This window comes from Heloderma suspectum, chromosome 2 (assembly GCF_057233095.1).
Source record: "Heloderma suspectum isolate Gila_16-S chromosome 2, 16-S_ref, whole genome shotgun sequence".
NCBI classification, from domain to species: domain Eukaryota; kingdom Metazoa; phylum Chordata; class Lepidosauria; order Squamata; family Helodermatidae; genus Heloderma; species Heloderma suspectum.
In genome coordinates, this window is record NC_139459.1 from 362,787,504 (window position 1) to 362,808,716 (window position 21,213).

Here is a 21,213-nt window from a genome sequence, read left to right on the forward strand (position 1 = left end):
AGAATGATTTTTAAAGGATTTTCAGGATTTCTGTTTACAGTCTACTCTCCCCCTCTCGCTCTCTTGACTCGTGTCTAATGTATCCAGGGTTTAACTCTAGCTGCTTTCATAGCTGCGGGGGTGGAAAGTATGACAGTTTTCAGTCTTCTTCATCTGGGAGTCAAAGGGTTATTTTTCCCTCTTTAACTCATACTTTAACTCTTGGTTGGAAAGGATGAACTTCTGTGATGGGAATTGGGGGCTTATTTTCTAAGACAAAGCGACGCTGGGCTTGAAGAACTTTGTTCAGTGTTTGGACTTCTTGTTTAAGGCTAACGTTTGCTTGCTTTTGATGCTGCTCCAGTGTCAATTATGAAGTCAATGTCACGGCCCCTCTTAAGCTGTCTCCCTCTTCGCCCATTCTGGCCCCTTTGGTTTTCTCTTTTGTGTATTTGATTTATTTTATTTGGGCATTCATGCCACTAATGTCCATCTTGTCTACACTGGGCACACTGGCTCTTTTTTTAAGAATCTTCTGCCTCTGCCGGGTCTTCTTTTTTCTTTCGTCCACGTCTTCTTGGGCCTCTGGGTTGAGGGTGGTATACTGGCGATAGGCATCTAAAAGATGCTCCAAGTACGCTCTGGGGCCTCGGTGGCACCTTGCAGCACTTTAGACACCTTGGTCATATTAAATGACTTCTTCATACCTGCCTTCATGGCTTCTAACAGCAGGGTTTGATACTGGGTGAGGCGCTCTAGCCCCACTTGTGTTTTGGGATTCTAGCGGGGGGGGGGTTTACTTACAAGGAGACTTTATTGGGTAACTTACAGCACACAGGCGTACTTAATGGTTGGATCAGACAGCTTCTCTGAACCACGAGCTATTGGGCTAAATGGGTTTTATACCATACATGTTACCTATGAGGCAACACAACACTAGCAAGCATTTTTAGGCTAGAAGTGTTTGATTCTCAGGCACAGCTTCTTGTAAACAACTTCGCTTCTCAAAGTGCTTGATAACACTTTTATTCATTAGTATGGGAAGAGAAATTTTTTCTCTTTTTTTTGCTTTCTTTTTCTTTGCTGATCTGCCTGTATTGCAGATCATGTTTCAAACTTTTTACATAAAACTTTCTGCTCCATGCACAAGCCTTGTCTCTTTATTTGTCTTTTTCAAGTTAAACTCACTTACTTAAAACTTTCTGCCTTACACTAGTCCCAATGACACACATTTGGGATAGGCTCTTTTTCTCCTTCTAGTTACATTTTCTTTATCTTAAAGAACTATTACATTATTGTGGCTACTTTACCCCAGGTAATAAGCTCCAGGCACAATCAGCTGCTTTTAATTTACCCTGGGGGCAACTATGGCCACGCTTCTTTTCTACAAATGTTTTTTTTTTTTTTTGCCTCTTGCCTTTTCTTTCTTTTTTTTTTCTCCCTTCTCTATCTGTCTGCTACTTTCTCTATTCTTTCTTTTCTACTTGCTTTTGTCTTTTCTCTACTTGACTTTGTCTTTTCTCCTTGTCATCCATTGGGAACCACACTTAGTATTATTTGGAGTTGCAACTAACACTAATTTGCAAATGTCACATATATTTTATGATATCTAAGAAATCATAAAATATACACAACAAACTTTTTCCTGCAATTTAACACAATGAATGGAAAACACTTTTTGCATGGTAAGGCATGATGGAGCAGATCCAGCAATCATACTGCTCTTCTGGCTGAAAGCTCAGGGCCCATTAAAATCAAGGGATGGGCATACCCACACACGCAAAGAGTTCTAGGTCACCATTTTTGCCTCGGCAACTCTATGCTGCATGAGTTCTGGCAGAAGGAAATCTAAAAGTTATAGATCAAACTCAGCCTGCTGTACACTGAGCTGACTACAAACACAGACACACGGTCTACAGCGATGAGAGTTCAAGTTTATCTAAAGCTTCACAGCACTGTCCATGGCAAGTCTTTAACAATTTAAAATTTTAGTCCATGTGCAGAGTGTCTCTAAAAAGCCCAGACAATGATGGAGGCAAACAGAGAAGGCTCTGGGCAATGAAGATGCGATGTTTCCAGCAAAGGCTCTCCACTTTTGCATCAGTTTAAAAAGGGAAAGTGTGGACCTACACCCCTTCTGACAGACAAGGGCTTTTAACTTTTTAGCAAGGCCTCTGTCTAAACAGAGCAGCACAGCTCAGATCTCTAGCCGTGACACTTTAACTTGGGCAACTCCTCTGTAAATTTTATTTTACTTCTGTCAGGTTCTCACAGACATTTTAAAAACTTACTCTTTTTTTTTCTCTTCTAACCTGGTACACGAAAGCACTGAAACACTGAGTGCTGAAACTCAGGACGCTGGGGGGTGATGGGCATCGCCTTATACTTGCATTTTTCAGGCAGCCATTAATCTTCGGGGAGGCGGTGGGGTGATTTGCAGGACTTCAAAGGCAAGCTTCCCAGTTTGTTTGTATTTGTAAATCCCAAGCTCAAAACAGGACATGATGAGGTACAGGGCAACAAATAACTCTTTGCTTTGGCACGGGCGGGTCAGCTTTCTTTGCTGGGGTCTCAAACAGGAAAACAGTCTTAATTTAAAGTTGTAACATCACTGACAGCGTCAGCCAGCCAGCTACACAGATCTCATTGTTTTTCAAGACAGTTGCTCCAATATCTTTTTTTCTTCTCAATCAGGTTGGGTCTCCCAGCTTACACAGTTTATTGCAGCTTTCAGGAGCATGGTAGTAGCGTGATTTTGGCTTGGCCAGGAACATGCTGTCTGGTTTCTCGGTCTCTTCAGCACACACACTTAGGCAGTGTAACACTGGACACTTAAATCAGTGAGATTTCTTCATTGCAGGGAATCCCACGGCAAAAGCTTAATGGTTACGCTCTTCAGAAATCATATAGCCGATGGTCAGTAGCTACAGGCTCTATGCAATTTTAACACAGTTCAAAGCTAAACACGGTTACCTTGACAGAGATCTTCAACGTGGTCTCTCTGCTTCATTCTGCTTTGGGACAGTTATGGCACACTTTTCACTCGAAGAGGGGTCTAGCCTGTGCTCTGGGGGCTGATTCTTCACCTTTATTTTCTATTTTGCCTTCATCTTCTGGGTCTTCATTTTCAGTTTCTATTTCTTAGGGATTTCATCTCAATTAGGCGAGGTGATGATGTTGCACAACTCAGAACGCTGTGGGCAATTTTCCTGCCCCCCCCCCCTCGGCACGCTAGGCTAACAGCTCCTTCTTCGGCCTTACACTCCCACGCTCCCACGCTTTGTTAAAAGCCAGACTGTCCTGCAACATTTTTCTAATTAACAGCCTCAGATCTTTTTTTTTTCTCAGCTCGACCTTGAGCTTTTTGCTATTTTCTCTCTCTATTCTGAATCTTTTTGAAAAAACCTTTTTTGTTTTGTTTGACATACATCCCAAGGGGGTGCAAGGTTTGCTTCCCCCACCACCTATAGCCTCCCTCCTAAATTGAAGACAGACACAATTAGGGAATGGGAATTGGTCAGTGAGTAAGGGGTCTCACTGGCTGACACAAGAGGATTTTTCACACCACGCACTTTGCTACTGGCCTGGGCACCCGGACGGTCAACGGTATGCGTCAGAAACCGCAGTAGCCACTCACACAATCATCAATCTCTCCACTGCATCCATATGTCCCTGCCACCCACTTTTCCCACTTTTTACCAGAGCGGAAAACGGCTTCCCCAGCTTCCTACTGAGTACTGGCGTGCTGGGTACTGGCGCCCACTCGGGGGTGTGATCAGGCCCCCCTTCTACCCGCAAGGAGTAGGTTCTTTTTGTATACGTATACCACCAACACTGACCTTCTTCATAAGGCGGGGCCCTCATTTTTTCTGCCCAGTGGCCTTTCTCCCTAAAGGTGGGGCCCTCTTTTTCCCATATACTTGCCTTTCTCCTGAAGGCTTCCAATGTGGGTTTCAACTCAATTGCAGCTGCGATACAGGCAGGGCTCAAGTTCCTTCCTCCGCTTCCCAAGGTTCTCTTGCTGCTCGCCGCCGTTTGGGCGATCCCGGTGCAGGCTTTCTCCTATTCACTCGACAAAAAGGTCGGTGGCGCCAAGAAAGGGAGGCATGCGCCGAGCTCGTCCTCCCGGTGCGGCGATCAAGAGCAGGCAAATGCCACCTGTCTGGCTCAGAGCCTGCCACATCCGAGTCACGGCACCATTTATGTTGCAGAACCCAGAGTCAGAGAGACCACGGAGTGAAGGAAAAAGAGATTCTTTATTAACGCGCGGGCATAAGGCTGGAATCATTTCCAAAGAACCAGAAGCCCCGAAATACATTAGCACATTGTTTTTATAGACATTGTGACACATATGAAACGGCTCCTCCTCCCCTTCCCGCGTGGGGTTGCAGTCCTCAACATTTTCTCCTAGCACCATTGTTTATAATACAAGAACTGGGTTATAGGGTAGCCATGATAAGGAGAGAACAGAAGAGAACAGCAGAGAACAAGATATACAATTGTATGACCTTTGACAAGATAAGGAATTCCTGTGTCTCGTCAGCTTACAACAATATATTCAAGGGAGAAAGAGCTCAGCAAGAACATGAAGCATGAGACTGCATGAGGCTACTTAGTCTGACCCCCGATATGGCTGCTACACAATAACAGCCCCAAACTGATGTTGCTCCTTTGATTTAAAAGTCTGTGGCTATAACTTCCACTATGTTTAATTGGGAACAGAGAGAATTCAAAGTGAGTGGAAGAGATCCCTGGTATATTCGAACTGGACAAAGAGTTGCAGGGGGAAAACTCCAAAGAAACAATTTAGGGCCTTTTAGGACCAACTAAAAGGTCAAAGAAGCTTGCCCGCTTCTTTGTGACCTTTCATGGTGCAATCCTATGCATGTTTAGACAGAAAAATGTCCTACATCTTCCAGCATTCCCCAGCCAGCATGGCTGGCTGGGGAATGCTGGGAATTATACAGCTTTTTTCTGTACCCTTCAGAAAAGGGTACAGAATTACACCCTTCGTTGACCTTTAAACAAGAGCCCATCACTCTCCAGCCCCAAGTACTCAGCACATGCAAGAGACAGTCTCACTACATGCTAGATGCCTTATATGTACCCTTCTTCAGGGAACAGGGCCAACAAATAATGTTTTTCTCTACTGACAGAGAGATCGCACACAACACACAGAATGACTACAAGAATACACCAGATCCAGGAGGAAGAGGAAAAAAGGGAGACCATAGAATAATCAGTACCTTTTCTTTAGAACCTGAAGTTACACCCTCCAAAACCTGCAAGGAACATGAGGAACAGGTAAACGTCTTTTATTCAGAATGAAGAGTAAAACACTGCACAAAATTGTAAAAAGAAAACTATTAAGACAAAGCATTAACAGCACAGAATGAAAACACATCTGGTACAAAATATTTGACATTTCGCTTCTACTTAACCTTTGAGAGGCATTCCTAGTAGAAAACCGGTTGTATGTTTCCAATTTAACAAAAGGCAATGTTTGTGGCATATCTGTGAGCCAATCTGATGTAGTACGGAAGCTCCAGGCATCTTCTTGCCTACCCACTTATCATATGCTCCATTCACGCCTCAGGGCAGGAGACTCTTAATTACAAGGTCCCTTTCGTAGTCTCCTCCTTATAGGCAGTTTGCTATTAAGTTTGAATCAACAGAATTCTGCTCAGGGCTGACCCCCGACAAGGGATAGATGTATGTTTCTATCTTAATAACTACCTACAAGTACAAATAAAAGTTATAAACAGTAATTGCCCCAGTCACTAAAGCATTAGTATGTCTTTCAGAAAGAGAGATTCTCCTCATTTTGGAACATCTCCAAATTGGGGAGGGGAATTGCAGAGGTGAGAGGCAGACCCCCCACCTTCATGCTCCTTCGACAGAAAATTATTTTCCATATGAAGGCTGGATTCTTATAAAAAGGGGCTTCTCCATTGAGATGAAAGGAAAAAAGGTATTCCAAGCCAAACATTATATCTATTTGGCTGCGATTTCCTGGGAAAGGGTGGGGAAGAGTGGGAAAAAGGCTGGGGCTGATGTATTTCTTTCCCCATCCCTCACATGGCAGGGAGAAGAAATCAAGTAGGCCAATTCCACATTCAAATATCTGTGGACTTGCTAATTAATTTATTCCCACACTGAGGAGAGTTGAGAGGAGAGAGAAAGCAGAGGAACCCAAGAACTATTCTTCACACTTTTCCCCAGACAGGAAAATATTTTGTTTTTCATTTTTGCAAGGATGGAGTAGGTGGGTCTCATCTGCCTATTTCCCTATGATCACAACCGAAATCAGGAATTTCTCCCTAGGCATTATGAAATTATTTCCTTTGTATTTGCCAGATCAATCTTATTTTGGCCTCCCTCTCATTCATGAGACAGGTTCTGCCCCATCCCCACCCCTTTTGCCCCTCCTGTCATGGGACCTTGCACTCCCAGAGGGCTCCCAGCAGATCATAGCCTGTGTAGAGACAGAGGGAAGATGGACCCTAGGAGCAAGACAGTGGGACTTGGTTGAGTTCTTTTGTGTGAGGTGTTTAGTGGGTTGACTTCTTTTGCAGGGTGTTCAGACCAGAGGAGCAGGAGAAGTGCTCTTCTGAACACTTAGCACTTCAATGTGACAGACCCCCACACAGCAAAAAAGGGTCGGATCCTGTCACCCGAGAAGGTGGCTTGATGGAAAACGAAGATGGACTCATCTGTATCAGCACTGAAAAATGCCACCCTCCCCTCTTCATAGTCCAGGCACACGCCGATCATTTCAGGCTTACAGCTCAGGATCAAAAGGGTATGTTCTGGTTGGGTAAAAGCCAGGAGTCGACGAGGAGAGATTGGTCTTCTTGACAGCTTCCCTACAGCCCAAATCCCTTCATCAGGATTGAAGTTCTCACTGTGGCAGTACTTCACAGACTCTTTGATGACACCAATGACCCACCCACGACCTCCTCCCTCCACTCTCACCTCCCACCAATGTCGCCCAGAGGTGAATCTTTCTTGTCCCAACACTACATTCAGCTTGTCATCTCTCTCAAAACTGCCAGAAAAGTTCTGGCATAGATGGGACCGCTGCACACTCTTCAGGTCCTCAGAGAGGAGGAGATAGGGAGATGCCGTGTTTGGATCCAAGGTCACATTCGCTGCCGGGGATGTGGGGGGAGAGAAAAAGACAGAGAATGAACAGTATGTTAGATATCACACTGTAAGAATCCAGATGGGCCTTATTTGGAGAGTGAATCTTGGGTCTTCAGAATTTACCTAGATCTTATAGAAATGGGTTCTGTTTTATTATGTACTAGCAAATGGACCTGGCCTCGCATGGGCCCTTAGTGTGATAGAGCGAAGCCCTCAAGAAAACTCATGCAGCTGCCAGGCATTATGCCTGCCCTGTATCACTGTAAAGAGGTAGCATCAATTGACTCAGACCTCTTAATAGAACCTACTCACCTAATACAGAACAAATTCAAAATATTGGTAAATGAAGTAGACTACTGAAAACCTGCACTATTCTTTATTCTTTTCTTTTTAAAACATGTTTATACTTTTTCAATGAATGTACTAGTTTATATTTTTGCAATTAACAATGAATTTTCATTTGCAATGAAAAAAAGTAAAATATATATTTAAAATGCATGTACCTACATCTGGGCCAGTGTGTGTGTGTGGGGGGGGGGGAGATACTGAGGGAAATGGAAGGTCAAGTGTCTTAACAGAGCTAAAAAGAAAAGAATTACAGCTTTTCCAGCAGAGACAGTCAAAAACAGAAAGGAAAGCACTGACTGATGCTTACAGCAATTGTGCTTAAGCATCAGTGCTTAAAAAACAGTGAAAGGAGTACCAAGGTGAGAAATCTTATACTCGACTTATATTTCAGCAATTCAGGAAACTGCTGGGACAACATTGCTCCCTTGGGAGGTATCAGTCACTGACAAAAAAAGATACTGGCTGATCAATATGTTTTGTAAGTCTGACTCAAGCCATTTTGCTGCTTCATACAGCTATGCCACATAATGGAGACATAAACCCCAGAATCCTTTGCAGCGTAGATAAAAGTTGTGCAGCTCCCCTTGAAATCCTGCAGATGTTTTGCCTGAGGAAAAGCAGTGAAGGAGGGCCAAAGAAATGGAAAATGTAACAGACACCATAATACATAGGAGCTTTGGAAGCTGCCTTGTACTAAGTGAGACCACTGGCCCATTTAACCCAGTATTGTCAACACTGACTGGCAGCAGCTTTCTAGGGTTCAAGGCACATTTTTTTTCAGCCCTACCTGGAGAAGCCAGGGATGGAACCTGGAACCTTCTGCATGCAAAGCATGTGCTCTACCACAGAACTACGCCCCCTCCCATAATAGTATCTTTATCGTAATATTGACTTCCCAGTTTGCAGGCCGCTAACACAGTAGCACTATGTTCAAGTTACATAAACGTGAAACCTATCAAAATGCAAATCAAAGTGCAGATGACACCCAGCTCTCTCTCTCCTTTTCGTCAAACCCAGGTGGAGCAGTGGGCGTTCTGAGCCGGTGCCTGGATGCAGTAATGGACCAGGTGAGGGCCAATAAAGTGAGACTCAATCCAGACAAGATGAAGGTACTGTTAGTGGGTGGTTCATCTGCCCAGCTAAGTGATGTTCTACCTGTTCTGGAGGGGGTTGCACTCACCCAAAGGATCAGGTTCGTAGTTTGGGGGTGCTCTTGCACCCAGAACTGTCACTTGAGGCACAGGTGAACTCAGTGGCACGGAGCACTTTTTATCAGCTTAGGCTGGTCTACCAACTATGCTCTTATCTGGACAGAGATAGCCTAGCTACAGTTCTCCATGCTCTGTAACCTCTCAAGTGGATTACTGCAATACCTTATATGTGGGGCTGCCTTGAAAACGGTCCAGAAGCTTCAGCTGGTCCAAAACAGGGCAGCAAGACTTAACAGGGAATGGGCAGTACTTTTCCAGCTGCACTGGCTGCCAGTCCATTTCTAGGCCCAATTCAAAGTGCTGGTATTAACATTCAGAGCCCTAAACAGCTTGGGGCCAGGTTATCTGAAGGATCGTCCCCTCCCATATGTACCTGCCCAGAGCCTAAGATCATCTTCAGCAGTCCTTCTTAGAGAGTCCCTGCCAAAGGAAGCAAGGTGGGTGGCTACCAGGAAGAGGGCCATTTCTGCTGTGGCACCCCAGTTATGGAACGAGCTCCCTAGAGAGGCTTGCCTGGCACCTACGTTGTGCTCTTTCTGGCACCAAGTGAAGACCTTTTTATTTTCCCAGGCATTTTAATATTTAGTCTTTCAGTTCTGTTGGTTTAAATCTGCAATTGTATTTTAAATCTCTGCATTGCTGCTAGGTTTTATTCTGGTTGTACTCTTATACTGTAGTTTTCCATTTTAAACTGTATTTTATGCTTTATTCTGTGGTTTTAATTTTTGTGAACTGTCCAGAAAGCTTCAGCTATTGGGCAGTATAGAAATATAATAAATGTCTTTGAAACAAATTATGTTTTGAACACCCCAATGCAGCTTTTGGGAATCTTTTAACTTGTATGTCACAAAATCACAGGTACTGATGTAGAAGTTGTCTTCTTACCTCTACTGCCTCTGTCTTCTACCGCTATATCTTTTCTTGATTTTTTTCTCCCTCTTCCTTTCAAAATGAGAGCCATTTCATCTGAAAGGAAAAAACACAGACAAGACTAGTACTTGTGTGTGACTAACACTGGAGAGCCCCACAAGCAATCAGACAATGAAAGACAGGAGTTCTGTTTCCTAATATACTTATTTGTATGGATGGAGGCTCACTATGTACTGTATCAAGGCTGCATTTTTCAAAATTTCATTGTCTGCTGGCATATAGCACAGGTTCAGTTGACAAGCCTTCCTTCTGTAGATAGTTTATGTGACACGTCAAAAAATGGGAAACATTTTACTCTGTGGGGCTGTTCACACAACACCTTGTTTTGAACCATGGGTTAGCGTGTTGTATGAATGCAGCACATTTTTCTCAGGGTGGGTTAGCATGTCATCTGAATGCAGCAAGGGTGGCTTGTTAACTAAACTGAGCAAACCAACAACAAACCATGGGTTCTCAAAGTGGCTTGTTAAGAACATAAGAGCCCTGCTAGATCATACCAAGGGTCCATCAGGTCCAGCATTCTGTTCACACAGTGGCCAACCAGCTGTCAACCAGGAACTCACAAGCAGGGCATGAGCGCAACAGCACCCTCCCGCCCATGTTTACCAGCAACTGCTGTATATAAGCTTACTGCCTCTGGTACTGGAGGTAGCACATAGCCTTCTCCTCCAGGTATTTAACCCCCTTTTAAAGCCATCCAAATTGGTGGCCATCACTACATCTTGAGATAGTAAATTCCATAGTTTAACTCTACGCTGAGTGAAGAAGCGCTGCCTCAGTCTCCCACCATTCAGCTTCATCAGATGACCCGTTTGGGTTCTAGCGTTTTGAGAGAGGGAGAAAAATGTCTCCCTATCCACATTCTCCACACCATGCATAATTGTATACACCTCTTATTTGAGAAAAATAAGCCACACTGCATGGTTAACAAGCCACTGTGTGGAAAATGTCCTGGGTTCAGACAGGTTTGCATGCAATACTATATTCACTGGACAATAGCCCTCTACCATTAGACATTTCTCATGGACTGGGTGTAGGAGAACATGAGAAGCTGGTGGTACAACGACATCAGGGCGCACATGCCGAGGGTGGGGCTTCCCACCTAAAATCATTAAGCTCTAGAATCGTTCTAAGTGAGGCTCTGTGCAGGCACAGAACCCCTATGCAGGATGCACAGAGACCATGAAGAAGAAACAAAAGTCGTCAGAAGAACATTAGAACTGAAATATTTTGCCAATCAGCCACTACCGACACATATACTGAAATCCTTTGAAATATGAATGGGGAAGGTAGAAGAAAAAGGGTCGGGCACAGCTCAACAGCCTCAGTCAGGAATCCATGCATTTTGGCTTGGCTGAACTAGCAAGCCTTTCTTTCTTTATTGCATTTATATCCTGCTTTATTTCCTCTTGCAAGGAACCCAAAGTGGCTTACATTATCCTCCTCCTCTCTGTTTTATCCTCACAACAACAACCCTGTGAGGTAGGTTGGGCTGAGAGTCTGTGACTGGCCCAAAGTCACCCAGTGAGCTTCCATGGCCGAGTGAGAACTAGAACCCGGATCTCCCGGCTCCCAGTCCATCACTCTCACCACTACACTACAGTGGCATTATTTGCGACTGTCACTGTCCCCTACCCTCAGGATGATTTCTCATCTCACAATGGCCACTAGTCTTGATGGCTATGTGCTACCTCCAGTACCAGAGGCAATGAGCCTATGTACACTACTGCTGGGGAACATGGGTGGGAGGGTGCCGATACACTCATGTCCTGCTGATGGTTTCCTGGTTGACAGCTGGCTGGTCACTGTGAACAGAATGCTGAACTAGATGGACCCTTGGTTTGATCCAGCATGGCTCTTCTTGTGTTCTTATGTTAATGGGTTTTTGCAGGAAGCACCAGGGACGCAGAGGAAAATACTCAAGAGTCATACATTTCCAAAATATGATCCAAGGGGCAACAACTTTTAGTTAAAAAGCAGCCTGCCTCCTAAGCAGCACAAATGGCTACAGAGGAAAAAGTCAGAAATCGGCAAGCTATGGGTACCATTATCTCCCATGGTCACATACAGTTCCACTAGATTTCAGCTGCAAAGGACACAGATATTTGGTCCTCCATAGCAGGGCTCACCACAGGAACTCTTGGCATCTTTGGCCTTGGCTTGCCCTATGCAGCTCTTTCCCCCCATAGTCACAAAAGCACTAGGAACCCTTATAAGAGTCTTGGGCAATGCCTACCATTGAATTTCTTCCTGACACCTTCTAGGAACAGCTGTCGGTCACAAGATGTCTGAATTTTCTCTTTCAGTTCAGAAAGAAAAGCCGGTGGATTTTCAAACCTGTTCTCCTCCAATCTGAAAAGGGGAGGGGGAAGCCGCCAACACACACACACACACACACACATGTACGTTACTCAGGATCCATCTTTTCTATTCTAAATCTATAGTCATATACCAAGTATAGAATCACTTATAACAATGACTAAAGGGCAAGGGCACGGTCCTATGCCCGTTTAGGCAAAAAAAAAAAAAAAAAAGTCCTACGACTCCCAACATTACCCAGCAAGCAGATTCTTTCTGTCTAAGCATGCATTGGATTGCGCTCTTACAGTTTCCCCGCAAGGCCCTGAAGTGGTGTTTCCTTCGTTTGTGACCCAGACCCTCCCCAGCCTCGTGGAAAAAGTGGGAGCCACATACCTGCACAAGCTGCTACCAAAGTCCTACATGGGCAAGACAGAAAAAGACATTATCAGACTTTTGGGGAAGGAGGGAGAAGAAGCGGGTGGGGGGAAGAGAAATACTTTTTATACTTTGGGGTGGGGAGATTCGCTGAACCACCAACTGATTTAAATGAGTCTCAAAAGTTTTTTGTTCACAATAGTCAAATATTTTTTCATTGTCATATACAGCATTTCCAAACCGAGCAATTTAATGTACTCCACCCCCAAGCAGAAGACGGGCTCCAGGAAGCAATAAAACTGGCACCCCCCCCCCCCGCCACGAATAGTATGAAGCTCCATGAACTCCTGTATGGGACTTCAGTAACAAGTATGAACCCCAACCTCCCCACCCCACCCCCAATAATCCAATGCCTTCAAGATAAACCTTCAAGATTGAAGGTTTGAGCCAGTTCCCAAGAGGATCCTACAAAAGATTAAGGACCCCTCCTCCTTGGCCAAGAGTCTGAGTTGTTTCTTCCATGTACTCACCTGCAGGAATTCACTTTCATTGCTCAAGTACTTCTCCTCCATCCTTATGACCATGTTATCTAGAACAGAGACCTGATCAGAGATTTTCTCAGTATAGTCATGTTCCTTCTTCATGATCTCCTTCTCCAGCTCTACTAGAGAGGCCAGACGGAGGCACTTTTGTTCCTCCAGAATCTGCTGTAGATGCTTAAACTCAGCCAACGTCTTTTTCCTCTCAATTTCAGTCTGTTTCTGCAAAGAATAGGGAAAAAAAAGGGGCAAAGGGCAGGTTCTGACATTTATTTATTTTCATTTCTATACCACCCAATAGCCAAAGCTCTCTGGACATTTCACAAAAATTAAAACCACATATCAGAGATTCCACCCAATGAACACATTGCTCACACATGATCTTCTCCCATTAAGAAACTTTAAGGCATCTGATTATCAAAGTCCTCTTGGAAATCTAACACAGTAGCGTTAAGGCACAATCCTATGCATGTCTGGACAGAAAAAAGTCCCAGAACTCCCAGCATTCTGGGACTTGTAGGACTTTTGTCTGTCTAAACATGCATAAGATTGTGCACCCCTACTTTGTTAAATTGCCCATGAAGTCAGATACTCAGAAATGTGGAGTTTTACTCTCTCTCTGACTGTTTTCTTCAAAAGTCACCTACTAGGAACTCCTGGCTTCTTAAATTACCACTCCATGTAAAGTTCAGGACATCTTCTTCCATTTCCCTCATTATCTCCAAGTAGCCCTCAATTTGGTGCTGAGGAGAGAAATACTGGTTAATCAGGGATCAAAAATAGCAAGGATGTTAAATCAGGCCACATACACCAAGATCCCACCCACCCTACAAATTAATTCTGTCTCAAGCCACAGCACAATAACTCCCCCGCCCCCATGTCTTCCATCATCGGAGCCTCAGTATGAAACTAAGGGCCACATTCTTCAATGACAACAAAACCACTTGCCTTGGTGCTGCCCTAGACACCATATTTCAGACAGACTCGAATGGGGTGACCACTGTACTGGTTTTGTGAGATCCATTTCAGTTGTGCGGCCCAAGGATGTGGAGAAGGTGCTCTTAGCTGTAAGGCTGACCACTTGTTCTCTTGACCCTTGTCCATCATGGCTAATTAAAGCTAGCCAGATTTGGGGTGAGGGGCAAGGGTCCAAAGTGTGGTGAATTAAAGAGGCAGTTGTGTTACCAATCCTGAAGAAGCCTACTCTGGACCCAGAAGTATCCGACAACTATCACCTGGTTGCTAATAACCCTTCTTGGGGAAGGTACTTGGAGAGAATTCAGACCTGGTTTCAGTACTGAATCATGTCTTGGTCACTCTGACGGATTACCTTGATTGGGAAAGGGATATTGGGAGTGCAACACTATTACTCTTGCTTGATTTCTCAGCAGCTTTTGATACCATTCACCATGGTATCCTATTGGACTGTCTCCATGAGCAGGGCATAGGAGGCACTATTTTACAGTGGTTCTGCTCTTACTTGTGGGGCGAGTTGGTGTGAGTAGTATTGGCTAATTATTTTTCAGTCCATGGCACTTGTGCCAGGGAGTGCCATAAAGCAAGGGTGAGCAGTAAGTAGAGCTCCAGATGTTTTGGACTAAAACTCCCAGAATTGCTGACTATTGGCCATGCTGGCAGCAGCTTCTGGAAATTGAACATCTGGAGATCTACCTGTCAGGGTGGAAAATGAGCCGATAGAACCCCCGAGCAGTTCTGATTCTGAGGAGGATCAGCAATCCGTGGGAGAGGAGCCAGCTCATCCCTCACAGGCACAGCAGCTGGCAGAGATTCCTCCTGCCAGCATTCCTGAGATAGTGATCCTAGCAGTGAGAAAGTGCGGGAAGGAGGCTTGCTAGATGCTCGACACAGACGCAGGGAGCGACGAGCGATGGAGGGCACGGAAAGGAGGCATGGCGCCGTTTGGCGTGCAAGCAACGGCCGCCTCCTGTGGACCCAAGTGAAAGAGGGAGGATCTCTCCCTAGCCCATAAGTTCAGGGTTTTCAAGTGACTCTCCTTCAAACGGGGATCATCTGCCTACTCGGCGCAAAGGCCACTCTGCTGTTTCCCTGCTTAGTCGCTGATGATTAGCATCTGAAAGAGTCATTAAGTTGTAAAAGGATTAGAGCCTTGAAAAGAATCCTTTCGCCTGTGTCTTGAGTTGGCTATTGGAGTCTACTGAAAGAGGCCACTAGGGCGCTCCTGACACTACCTTCTGCCCAACCCTGCCATAAAGTCCTATGCTGTCCCCAATGCTATTCAACATCTATATGAATGCATAATTAGCTGGTTGAATGTATGACCACAAATGAGGCATTAAACAGAAGATTTGGGCAGAGCCCAAAATGGGAGAGTGCATTTCACAAACCTTTTCTCTCACGGCAAAATGCATTCTCCCGTTTGGAAATTTATTGTATTTTATTATTGGTTTGAATTGTTAGCTGCCCTGAGTGGTATGTAAGCACAGAAGGACAGGATATATATTTTCTATAAGTATAAAAAATCCCCCGTGACTATTTTTTAAAGTTTTTAAATGATTTTTCCATTAAATAGATAAACAAAACTTTTAACAATAATTTAGGGAGCAGTCCTATGTTCGCTAGACGGCATCTGGGGGACATAGGATTTTTTGGTTTCTTGGCTCTGCACTTGAAGACAGGGCTCCGAGCCAGGAACTGTGCTCCCCGCCCCCGCCCCCTCGTAGCTAGTGCAGAGAGAACTGCACTGGCTGCCTCTGTGCTCAGTAAACGGAGCATGGAGACAGGGGAAAGGAGGCACTCCTGGGGGTGGAGAGGGGAGGAGACCAGGGCAGCTGGCTTATGCCTTTTCCTATCGCCACCCCAGCATCCTTCCCTCCTCCTCCTCCCTGAAGCTTCCCTGCTAGACATGTGAAATTGCCCCTCTAGCTAAAATGCAGTGCAAGAGGTGCAAGGCACCTCCTTCTCTGCATAGGATACTCGTAAGCCTCCAAATTCAGGGGCTTACAAGTACCCAGGTTGCAACCCATGGGATTGCACCCTTAGAGTACAGGAGCTTATTATACTGCATGAACACCCACATTCGGTTTTGTAGTGCCAGAGTTACACCAGACAGAAAGAGTTGCACAAGGTATATATTCAAATCTGAAGACATTATGTCTCTCCAAAATTATCTCTGTGTGACTGGAGGTCTGAAGTCATTTTCTTTTTTTGTTAACAAAAAGTCAAAAATGGAACCCATATCTTTATGAAACTACCTTGCTTGTCAGCCTCAAAATCCATCTACTGTGATGAGTGAGCTTTTCGGCTAGTGCCGTGTGTCAATCCTGCTATGCCACCCGTGGACTGTATAGCCTGACTTGGTTTTCCACCCATTTGCTACCTCCGTACATGCTGCTGTCAATAATAGAAAAAGACCAAGGGTGAAATCTGTGCATGTTTAGACAGAGAAAAGGCCTACAACTCCCAGCATTCCCCAGCCAACAGCTGGCTGGGGCATGCTGGGAGTTGTAGGCCTTTTCTCTGTCTAAACATGCACAGGATTGTGCCCTAACTCTTTATGGCTTACAGGGATCATTACATCATCACAAATGGATAGAAATGTTAATAAAGGGTTTGGTGCTTTTTGTTGTTGTATCATGTCTGAGATTACTTTAACAATCTTTAACCAAAAGGCTTGCACATTAAAACATTCCTACCACATATGAAACAGTGTTCACCTGGAACAGCATCCTCTCCAGCATAACGGTGTTAGCTCTCAGTTTATGTGGTACAACTGGGATGAGATGCCACCTATATACAAACTTAAGCATTGGTACTGTAATCCGGGCTGATGTGGTTCCAGTGACTATTTTTCATGGCACAAGATGGTATTCATGAGGCATGAGAACACCCTCAGAGCACATTCAAGCAAGTTTCCTCATGACACCCTGACCTAGTCAAGCATATGTGACACCTTCCACCACAGCATTTAGATAAATACATTTTTTTCTTTTTAATTAAATTGGCCTTCATCCTAGTAAGTCAAACAAATTTGGCTGCTGTCACTGTTACTAGATGGGATGAGACTGATTTTTAAACAAACTCAAAAAACAGCAAGAAAGCAGGAAATGGGGCAACGACCCAGAATGAGAGAGGTTTGGGGTATTTTTAGGGAAATATATTATACCCTCCAGAAACCTAACTGAAAACATTTGCCCCCATAGGAGTTTAGCCCTAGATTAGACTTAGGGAGCAATCCTATGCATGTTTAGACAGAAACAAGTCTTACCACTCCCAGCATGCCCCAGCCATGGTGGCTGGGGCATGCTGGGAAGTTTAGGACTTTTTTCTGTCTAAACATGCATAGAATTGCTCCCTTACTTTCCATTAATTTCTCTATCAACAATTTAGCCTTGACAGGTAAATGGAAGTTGCATAATCAGAGGCTCAGTTCCTAATTTTGGGGATAAACAGGGGAGCCTGTTGCCTTCGTGCCCTGCTTCTATGCAGGTGACCGGCTGTGGGTAGAAAAAGAACCGGATCAAATGAACCTTTGGTTCAGTCCAGGAAGGCAGCTCTTACATTTGTGCAGGCACACAAAATATCATAAGAACACGTGGCAAATGTAGAGGTGCCAGGGCTCAGCCTTTCAACAAGTGAAGTAACAAGGAAAATGCTTTTGAGAATGGAAGGTGCACTCCACACAGAGGCGACACATCTGAAATTAAGGGTAAAGATTGCTCTATCCCAAAGCGCGCATTTCAGAGGCTTGAAACCCGGCACTTCTCGTCTTGCAGGATCACAAAGCCATTATTCCCCAGTCTCATAAAGTATGTTTTCCTACCTTGTACTTTTCGACAGGAACCACAGTGTGATTTCTGTGAGTTTGGAATACTTCACACTTAGCACAGAACGGTGCTTGATCGTTCTCGCAGAAGCTGCTCATGGGTTTCTGATGTGCCTCACAAACCGGCCGTCTTGCTATTTCTTCTTTGGCTTGTTCAACTAGTTGTTTAGTTACTTCCACAACGCTCACCAGTGGCCTGTTTGGCCTCAAGTTCCTTGGCCTACTAATACCACACAGAGGACAAGCAATGTCTGCAACCAACTCTTCCCAGCAGCGGGCAATGCAGGCTCGGCAGAAATTGTGCCCGCAGTCGAGAGTCACTGGATCTGTGAAATACTTCACACAGAGGGGGCAAATTGCTTCAGCCCAAAGCCTGTCCCTGGAGCTCTCAGCAGCCATAGTTTGAACAGGAGAGTTGTCAGAGCTTAAGGAGCTATAGAATCTGCTGCCCTAAACACAGCTACAAAAGAGATAGAAAGGGTACATCATGCTTTGCTGAAACCTCTGGGATTCACCCTCTTTTTACTTAGCAGTGTATGCAAGTGTGTGCACACTCAAAGCAAAGATACACAAAATATTGCAGTGTATTCCAGTCCTGTTCCAATCAGTTTGGAATAGGGGCCTTGGGATAGGAGTGCTGTTTGGGGCTTGTCAGGGAAGGAAGAGTCATCCTTCTAAAATCTTTCCCCACTACAGGGAGGCCCAGGTCAGGGGCTGTCAACACATTTAACTGTGTGTGTATCCTTTAAAGCTTTGCCTCCACATGTTCAACCTGCATATCCACAAATAAGCCTGAATACTTGTAAATAAAATATTTATTGTAAATAAAAACACATCAATAAGGCTCCACTGATGGCACTTCGGAAGGAAACAAAGCATGGGTAAGTTTTGCAACTTCTGGAACACCTGCTTCGAGAATTGTGGTGAGTGCAACATTATTGCCCCCCTATTGCAGAGGAAAGGCTGAGAGAGACTTCCTATGGGCACCTACCAAGTTCAAGTCAGGGCAGATGCGAGATTTTAAATGGAGACTTCCTATATTACAGGAAGCACAACCCTATCCATGTCTACTCAGAGGTAAGTCCTGTGAAATTCAATAGCACTTACTTTCAGGTATGTGAACATAGGTTTTCAACCTTTGCTTCTAGAGTCTAGAGGCTGCAATTCTATGTTCACCCAAAAGAGTCTAGACTTACACCTGACCTCTCACTCCCACCACTCCCCAAATACATACAGAAAGTTTGTGTAACCCACTGGTATATTTTTCTTTAAGAATTCTGAGTGGGAATATTCCTGCACGTGATCAGTTAAGGAGTGAGATAGGGAGTGGCGACCATTTTAGGAAGTTACCAAAATGCAGTGTGGAAGAAGCTTGCTTTCTCCTCTCTGTGAGACCCAGAACCTTTGAGACAGCTTAGCAGGGAGGTTTCCTTTTGAAAACAATTTAAATAGTCATTATTATTATTTTTACAAATACTATAAGTTCCTTGTCATTTATGTTTTTATATTATATAAAGGGCTGTTTACAAAGTTGTTCCTGTGTTGCTGGATCCTGATCTATTTTTGAGAAGATTGCTGCAGGCGGAGCTAGTGTGAACCGAGTACAGACTGTTTTCCTTCTTCAGCCAGCAGAAAAATCAAGCTTGGGAGAGAAGTTTTATTTATATTTTTGTTGTGGACTCAAACTAGAAGACAGAACTTTGGAAGGGCTGTGCTCTGTTTTATTGTTTTTGGTGATAAGTGTATTGTTACACACATAAAATTATTACATGTGTATTATTGTTTTTAATTAAGAAATTAAAATGGTATGTGTTAATCATCCCTGTACAAAGCCTGCTATGAGTCCCTTAGAGACCCTGAAGAAAAAGTGTTACACTTGCATCTATCGTAACAGACAGATCCACCAAAGGCTATGTAAAGCCTCCAGATTGAGAAGCAAGCAGTAGGCTTCCGAATACTATTTTCTGCATTTTTAACTATTTTAGCCAGCCTTTATGGGTGCACACCCCGACCCCAACTGCTTCGGTTCTGATCCAGCATAGTTCCTCATATGTTCTAAGCCAATCACAAGCAACAAAATATGAGAGAGAAATACATGCCTCTAGTCACAGTTTAAAGTTGTCCCATCCCTAGAATTTGTTTTCAACGTAACAGAGTCCCAAAATCTGTGACTACTTAAGAACTACTTAAGGTCTTTCTCACACCAAGTAACTGCAATGTGTTCAGATTAAAGACTTTTGTATCCAGCAGAGCTTCCAGGCAGATTTGAGACGTAGAGCATAATCTTATACATGCCTCTTCAGAAGCAATTCCTATTGAACTCAATAGGGCTTGCTCTCAGCCAAGCGTGCATAGGATCGCAACCTCCGCTTCTCTGTGTAAGAATTAGAACACACCATTTCCAGGGGATTCTGAGACAAGGATTAAATGAGGAAAAGGCCAATAAAAAAATACAACTATGAAAGCAGCCCCAGCTTCTTTCTGTGTAAGAAATACACATCATTTCCAGGGGATTCTGCGATAGGGATGAAGGGAGGAAAAGCCCAATAACAACTACAGCTGTGAAAGCAGCGGGAAGTCTCCCGCGCCCTCTTTTTTAAAATCTCACACAATCAGGCACCGAAACCTAGTTGCTATTACACCCCCTCCGTCCTCTTTCAGTGCCGGCCAAACCAAACCGGTTGCGCCTTAAAGAATCTGACCGAGGACCACCTGCAACGCAGACACCTGGAACGAGCAGCCAGCACCGAGAAGAGGGAAACAGCCAGTGCACAAGCAGAAGGCAGAAAATCTGATAACAACCCTCACCAAAGGGACTGGAGTTTCTGGTTACCGGCACTCGGCAGCTCCCATAAGCAGCCCGGTACTGCGGGGAAAATAGAGAAGACAGGTGGGTCCGTTTCTCGCCCATCAGTATATATTGGGGTGGGAGGACCCGTGACTTCCTGCTGCATCCAATCAATAGCGCTTGGAAGGCAGGAGGATCTGGCGGGAAAGGAGGAGCAGTGACTGGGAAGGGATTCTCCCTTAGAGAATGCTTTCGCGTGTGTGTGTGTTTTGGACTACAGCTCCCATAATCCCTGACCATTGTCCATGCTGGGTCATGCTGGGTGGGGCTTATGGGAAATGTAGTGGGAGGATCTGGAGGGCCACAGGCTATCCATAGCGTGGAATATATTCAAGGATGGGAACCCCTGATTCCCTGCTGTAGTCTATCAGTAGATACTGGAACCAGGCATATAAGTGAGGTGGGATCAGTGGAAAGTGAGCTGAGGGCACAATCTGATGCATGTTTCCACAGAACTTTTTTGTTAGTGACCAAACCTCACCTCCCCATGTGCTGTGGTCCTGGTGTGGATCAGGGCCCCCACCAGCATTTAAAACCCACCAGAATTTTCACACAGGAGCAAAACCCTATAAATGCATGGAGTGTGGGAAACAGTTTGCTTATTCCTCAAACTTTCATACCCACCAAAAACTCCACACGAATCAGAAACCCTTTAAATGCGCAGAGTGTGGGCAGTGTTTTGTTCTTAATTCAGGTCTAATGATCGATCAGAGAGTCCACACAGGAGAGAAA

General features: G+C 44.6%; 1 protein-coding gene across 2 annotated transcripts; it reads right to left on the reverse strand.

The window, feature by feature from the left end:
* Positions 1 to 5,273: 5,273 nt before the first annotated feature.
* Positions 5,274 to 20,610, reverse strand: LOC146355694 (zinc finger protein RFP-like). 2 transcript variants are annotated; one of them, XM_084830978.1, is made up of 8 exons: positions 20,442 to 20,552; positions 17,631 to 18,093; positions 13,477 to 13,572; positions 12,821 to 13,051; positions 12,309 to 12,331; positions 11,851 to 11,966; positions 9,570 to 9,650; positions 5,281 to 7,130 (listed from the first exon to the last, which is right to left on the reverse strand). In XM_084830978.1, exons 2-8 carry the CDS (start codon positions 18,030 to 18,032, stop codon positions 6,598 to 6,600), a joined length of 1,482 nt encoding a protein of 493 aa, XP_084687104.1. In that variant the 5' UTR covers positions 18,033 to 18,093; positions 20,442 to 20,552; the 3' UTR covers positions 5,281 to 6,597. The 2 variants fall into 2 exon arrangements, with proteins under 2 accessions (XP_084687105.1, XP_084687104.1); XM_084830979.1 differs by lacking the exon at positions 13,477 to 13,572 and having other exon boundaries at positions 5,274 to 7,130; positions 20,442 to 20,610.
* Positions 20,611 to 21,213: the final 603 nt, after the last annotated feature.